A 5,441-nucleotide genomic window follows, 5' to 3' on the forward strand; every position below is an offset into this window, starting at 1 on the left:
AAAAAAAAAAAAAAAAAAAAAAAAGTCTTGACAAAGCCAGCAGTGGTTGGAGCTGAACTCAGGGAGGCTCTGAGAGCCACTCGATTGGGGAGCCCGTCAGCACGAGGAGTCGTGTCACGGGTTCCTGATGTGGACAGTGGGCCAAGGGCACAGTTTGGGGAGCTGGGTGCAGGTTTGGGGGTGCAGCACTGGCGCTCCAGAGAGCCAGGGTGTGGATGTGAGGGAACCATGCCCCCTGTGAGCATCTGTGTCTCAGCCCCAGGGCTGCAGCCAGGAAGATACTCCATCCCGGGGTGGGAAGTGCTGCGGGGGAGGACGGCTCCTCGGCATGAGGGTGGGGACCACTGAACTTCATTGATTTTTGGTCTCTGAGACGTGGCCTTGCTAGGTAGCCCAGGTGTGGCTCAAACTCTCGGTGATCTCCTCCAGCCTCCGGAGTGTGCACCACGCCCCGCTTCGGGTTTAATCAGTGCAGGCTTTTAACGAGCAGTGATTGTACTCCTTGTGGGGAGAGGCTCCACCTACAAAGTGAGAAAACATTTTCAAAGAAAGGGGTCACAATGGATCCCACCCTGTGAGGGTGTGGCTTTGCCCTGGGCTGGGGACAGGAATGGCGGAAAGGCAGGCGGTGGCCACACTGTTTCCATTCTGGAAGGGCTAGGGGACAGATCTGAAGTGGCCACCTCAGAGGCCAGTCTGACAGCTGCGCCACAGCCCTCAGCCCTCCAGGGCAAGTCCTCAGCGCCCGCCCAGGAGGGAGAGGACGTGGCACCCACTGTGACACTTACTGCTGCTGCTGTTGCTGCTCCTCCTCCTCCTCCTGCCTCTGGCGCTGCTCTTGTCCCCCACTCAACACCAGCACAAGGAGTGGCACTGTGTGACCCTGGCCGGGCAGCCAGGAGGATAAAGCGCCAGCGTGCGGGGCAGGACGCAGAGGATCTGGGCACCGAGTTGGGCATAGCCACAAACGGGGAAGCAGCCGTGCAGAGCACGAGTAAAGCGGGGAGGTCAGAGAGGAGCCCCGGGAAGGCGTCAGAGCCTGCAGTCCTGGCCGCTGCGTCCTGGAGCCGGGGCCCTGAGGACAGCCCTGCAGGGACCTCCCTGGACTGGGACAGGAATGCAGTGAGCAGAACCAGCAACGGGGGACAAGGCTTCAACATCGCCTTGACGTGCGGCGACTCAGAGGAAGGCAGGCGCTACAGTGTGCGTGGCACTGCGACCCAGCCCAAAGGACACAGAACCGGCTGGCCGTGAGGGTCCCACGTCCAAGTTCCTCTGGGCACAGACACAAGATGCTGTGGTTGGCAGAACAATGGCCTTTCCAATGTGTCCGCATCTGACCCCGGAACCTGAGCGCATATCGTATTTTATTATCCATTCACGGTGGGCACGTGAGTTGTTTCCATTTTTCACCACGTGCCAGTATCTTTACAAGGTGTGATCAAAAATGTGGTGAATGCCGCTGTCCAGCAGTCTGGGAGAGACGTCACTCTGGGCCCTCACCCACCTGGCACATCCAGGCGCCCTCCCCCATCCGGCACAGTGCGACTTCCGGCTTCCCCCAAACAGAAACGTTCTGAGTTGGTTCGGGACGTGAAGGTGGCCCCAACAGCACAACTGAAGGCACTAGAGAAAGAGGACCAGAGCTGCTTCAGACTGTGGCAAGAGTGATGGGTGTTTCTGAAGTGATGGGCAGGCTTCTGAGAGGGACTCATGGAAACTTTTATTGTTTCTCGAGACAGGGTCTCACTATGTAGCCCAGGCTAGCTTTAGCACACCTCAATCCTCCTGCCTCAGCCTCCTGATTGCTAGGATTGCAGGCCTGCACCACACCTGCTTTAGATCTTTTTAAACATTGCCGTGTATTTTGATCACAGCTGGTAATTTTCACAATGATCCTACGAAACAGCAGCCCTATTTCCAATGCATATCCTCAGTGGCCCAAAACCTCCTAAAGTTTTCTAGACCCTTCCACCATCACCAAAACTTTTCACACAAGGGCCCCTGGGCAACACCACAGAGCCAAACCGCAGCAATACTGTGGAGTATAACTAGCAATAATAAAATTGCATTCTTTTAAAAAGTATTTTAAGGCTGGACATTTAGCTCAGTGGTGCGGCCGCCTGCCTCGCAAGCAGCAAGCACAAGGTCCTGAGTTCAATCCCCAGTACCAGAAAAAACAAAAAGTAATTTAAACCAGGCACATTGGTGTATGCCTATAATCCAGCACACTGGGAGGCTGAGGCAGGAGGATCTCAAATTTAAATCCTGCCTGGCAAACTCAGTGAGTTTTATCTCAAAATAAAAAAATGCAGGGCTGGGATTTAGCTCAGTGGTTCCGCTGCCTGCCTTGCTAGCACAAGGACCCAAGTTCGATCCCCTGTACCAAAAAAAAAAAAATAAATAAATAAACAAAATTTTAAAATTAGAAAATACAAAGGGCTGGGAATGTAGTGCAGGAGTAGAGCACTCCTGAGTTCAGGCCCCAGTATAAGACACACACACTCACTCATTCACACTCACATTTTATCTGTTTTATTTACTCTTCCTCCAAAATTAGCTGCAGTGCATTGAAGAAGCTGATTCAGAGCAGTTACACAAGAAGAGCATCCAGGCCCAGGTCTCATCCACATCCTGCCTCGGGTTGTGAAGCTCCACTTCTGGGACCAGTGTCAGCAACCTCGGAGCTTCTGGCCGGGGGCTTGGTGGACACAGAGATAAAATTCACGCTGTGTGTGAATGACACTGGCAAAATATCCTTCCCTATCTTATCAGCTGGGAGAGCCGGCCCGGTCCAGAGGGCAGGCCGGTGATAAGCCAGGTGGAACCGAGACCCAGGAGAGCCGCACAGGTGCAGCAGAGCCCAGGCACGCAGAAGGGATGGAGGACGCAGGGCCAGGGACCCCTCCGCCCGCCCCGCCCAGGGAGCGGGTAAGCGCCCATCGATCGGAGGCTGTGCCTGTCCGGGCCTTTTCCCTCCCTGCCCTATCAGGGGCCCTGGAGGGGTGCAGGCCCGAGGTCAGTTCTATGGAGTGGGGTGTGGAGGGGGACGGCTCATGGTGCCCCCCGCACCCCTTGCCTGCCGGGCCCCCTGGAGGGCAGCTGGCAGGTGGGCTCTGAAGGACGCCCCACTTTCCTGCAGGCCCTGGGCTTAGGCTGTGGGCACATGGGGCGGGGCGGAGGTGCAGGGAGAGAGCTGGCCTCTGGGAGACACCCACAGATCTGCTACGACCCACTCACCCTGAGCTTCGTCCCTGAGCCACTTGGGGTCCGGGCCACCACAGGAGGCTGGCCTCGGCTTCCCCGGGACCCAAATCATTGCTCCCCTGCTCGGCCCTTCCCAGAGCCACCTGCACCCCGCTGATGAGCACACTGTCCCCACCCCACCCCCACCCGCCATCACCCTGTCCCAGGCTCTGTCACCGCTAGGTTACACACCTGTGTGTCCACAGTGTGGCCTCGGCTGGCCTGGTCCCTAAAGCACCTAAAGACCCCTCCTGCGTCACCTCCAGGGCCTAGGGTGCAGGGGACACTGACTGCATCCCAAGGAGGGAGAGGGTGCTGGGGAGCTGGGAATAAGGCCTCAGAGCCTGGGAGGGCCCAGCCTGGCCTCTTCCCTCCTCCCTGGGCCTGGCTGTGTCCACTGGGGAGGCAAGAGGCAGAGCCCCGACTCTGCGGCTTCCCTCAAGCAGTTCTCGTCCACACTGCTGCTGGCAGCTGTAAGTGCGACCCTGGGCTCCACCTTCCAGTACGGCTACAATGTCTCCGTCCTCAACACGCCGCACCAGGTGGGCACCGCTGCCACCCCGGCTCCCTGGGTGCCCGAGCCGGAGACCAGGGGAGCTGGACTCTCTGCCCGGCTCTTTGGGGTTTGAGCCCCACCGTGACGTAGAGAAGGGGTCCAGGGTTGAACCCCGAGGGTCTGGGGATTGAGATGGAGGTGCAGGGAGCAAAGGAAAAAGAGAGGCCTCGTCGGGTGGGGAGATGCTGAGGGCCAGGAGTCCCTGAGAAGGGTGGACAGTGTGCTACTGTCCTCAAGAGGAGGGACTGGTGACCCAGCTCTGACCCACGGAGGACACAGCACCCTAGACAAGACTGAAGCTGGACTGGGCTCTAGGGAAAATGTGAGGAGCTGGGTGTGGTGACTCCCACCTGAAATCTCCATACTCCGGAGGCTGAGGCAGGAGAATTGCTACAAGTTTGAGGCCAGCCTGGGCTGCATAGTGAGACCCTGTCCCAAGAAAGCAAAAAAAAAAAGAGGGATAGAGGCAGCAGGGCAGACACACTTTTGAAAGATTTTGTGGTCCAGAAAAGCCAGACAATAAAAGCTTGGAGGAGGGGGTGGGATTCTCTATGCTGATGGGGAACGGGCAGAGAGAGGAAGACCAGCCATTCAGACGGCCGGGGACAGACACAGGCAAGAGGTCCTGAAGGACGGTGGGACAGGAGCCCGCATCCCGGCCGAGCAGGGGTGTGTGAGCTCTGCAGGATTTTTAAGTCATGCTCAGCTTTGGGTCCGTTTTACTTGGTGGTGCTGGAGACTGAACTCAGAGCCTCACGCGGCCAGGTGAGCCCCTGACCTGGAGCATCGGGGCCCAGATTTCCCCAGACCCAGATGCCGTCCAAAACCTATGGCTTCCCAACATCTAACTTTCCCAAAGCCAGTATGACTTTGACCCTCAGCCAGTATAAACGTTTCCTGTTACCTCTGGCAGAGTAAGGCTCCAAACACAACTTTTTTGTATTGAATTTTTAGTTTTTATCACGTATTGATTCCTGAGGTACTTGGGGTGTTGAACCCCAGGCCTTTGCACTGAACTACACCCCCAGCACCTCCCTGTTTTTGAGATAAGCTGTCACTAAGTTGCTGAACCACCCAGGCTGAACTTTGAATCCTCCTGCCTCAGCTTACCAGAAGGCCAGGACCACAGGCACACACCAGCACTGACCCACAACAATGCATTTTTACAATTTTTTGGGCAGTCTGGTTCCCCATCACAGAGTAGATTATTCTGTCTGAGGGTCCCCGCAGGCAATCAAGGGCTCTGCTGTGCCCTGCGGTTTAGACAAAAATGTCCTTCTAGTGGGACTTGGTCACCTTCTCTCTGGAGTGCCTAAGAGTCCAGGTGGTTAGGGTGGGGCCGTGCTTTTCAGGTCTTGAAGTCGTTTTTCAACGAAACCTACCTGGAGCGCTATGGAGTACCCCTGGACGAGCCTGCCATGCTGCTGCTCTGGTCCTGCACGGTGTCCATGTTCCCGCTGGGCGGCCTGCTGGGCTCGCTGCTGGTCGGGCCGCTGACAGATCGGTGCGGCAGGTAACTCGGTGCGGCTCCACTCAGGTGACCGTGAGCTCGGGAGGTCCCACTTGAGTCCCCACCGAGCGCAGGCCGCTGGCCGGCCAAGGGCCCGGGAGCACATGGAGAGGGTCACCCGGGCTCTGG

The 5,441-nt window shown here is 57.2% G+C and overlaps 1 protein-coding gene and 1 long non-coding RNA gene across 2 annotated transcripts in view; one reads left to right on the plus strand and one right to left on the minus strand.

Moving 5' to 3' along the window:
* Window positions 1-1,442: 1,442 nt before the first annotated feature.
* Window positions 1,443-5,435, minus strand: LOC104871891. The gene is made up of 3 exons (XR_782987.2): window positions 5,185-5,435; window positions 2,524-2,701; window positions 1,443-1,626 (listed from the first exon to the last, which is right to left on the minus strand). It is a non-coding gene; the product is annotated as an uncharacterized LOC104871891 (long non-coding RNA).
* Window positions 2,709-5,441, plus strand: part of LOC104871890 (solute carrier family 2, facilitated glucose transporter member 7) — a 10,544-nt gene continuing 7,811 nt past the window's right edge. Inside the window, exons 1-3 of the mRNA XM_033767850.1 lie at window positions 2,709-2,931; window positions 3,693-3,788; window positions 5,155-5,315. Of these exons, the coding sequence (XP_033623741.1) occupies window positions 2,740-2,931; window positions 3,693-3,788; window positions 5,155-5,315 (449 nt within the window). The 5' untranslated portion in view covers window positions 2,709-2,739. The remainder of the gene's footprint in view (window positions 2,932-3,692; window positions 3,789-5,154; window positions 5,316-5,441) is intronic.

The sequence above is a fragment of the Fukomys damarensis genome, unplaced genomic scaffold (assembly GCF_012274545.1).
Source record: "Fukomys damarensis isolate Sample0158 unplaced genomic scaffold, DMR_v1.0_HiC HiC_scaffold_23, whole genome shotgun sequence".
Classification (NCBI taxonomy): domain Eukaryota; kingdom Metazoa; phylum Chordata; class Mammalia; order Rodentia; family Bathyergidae; genus Fukomys; species Fukomys damarensis.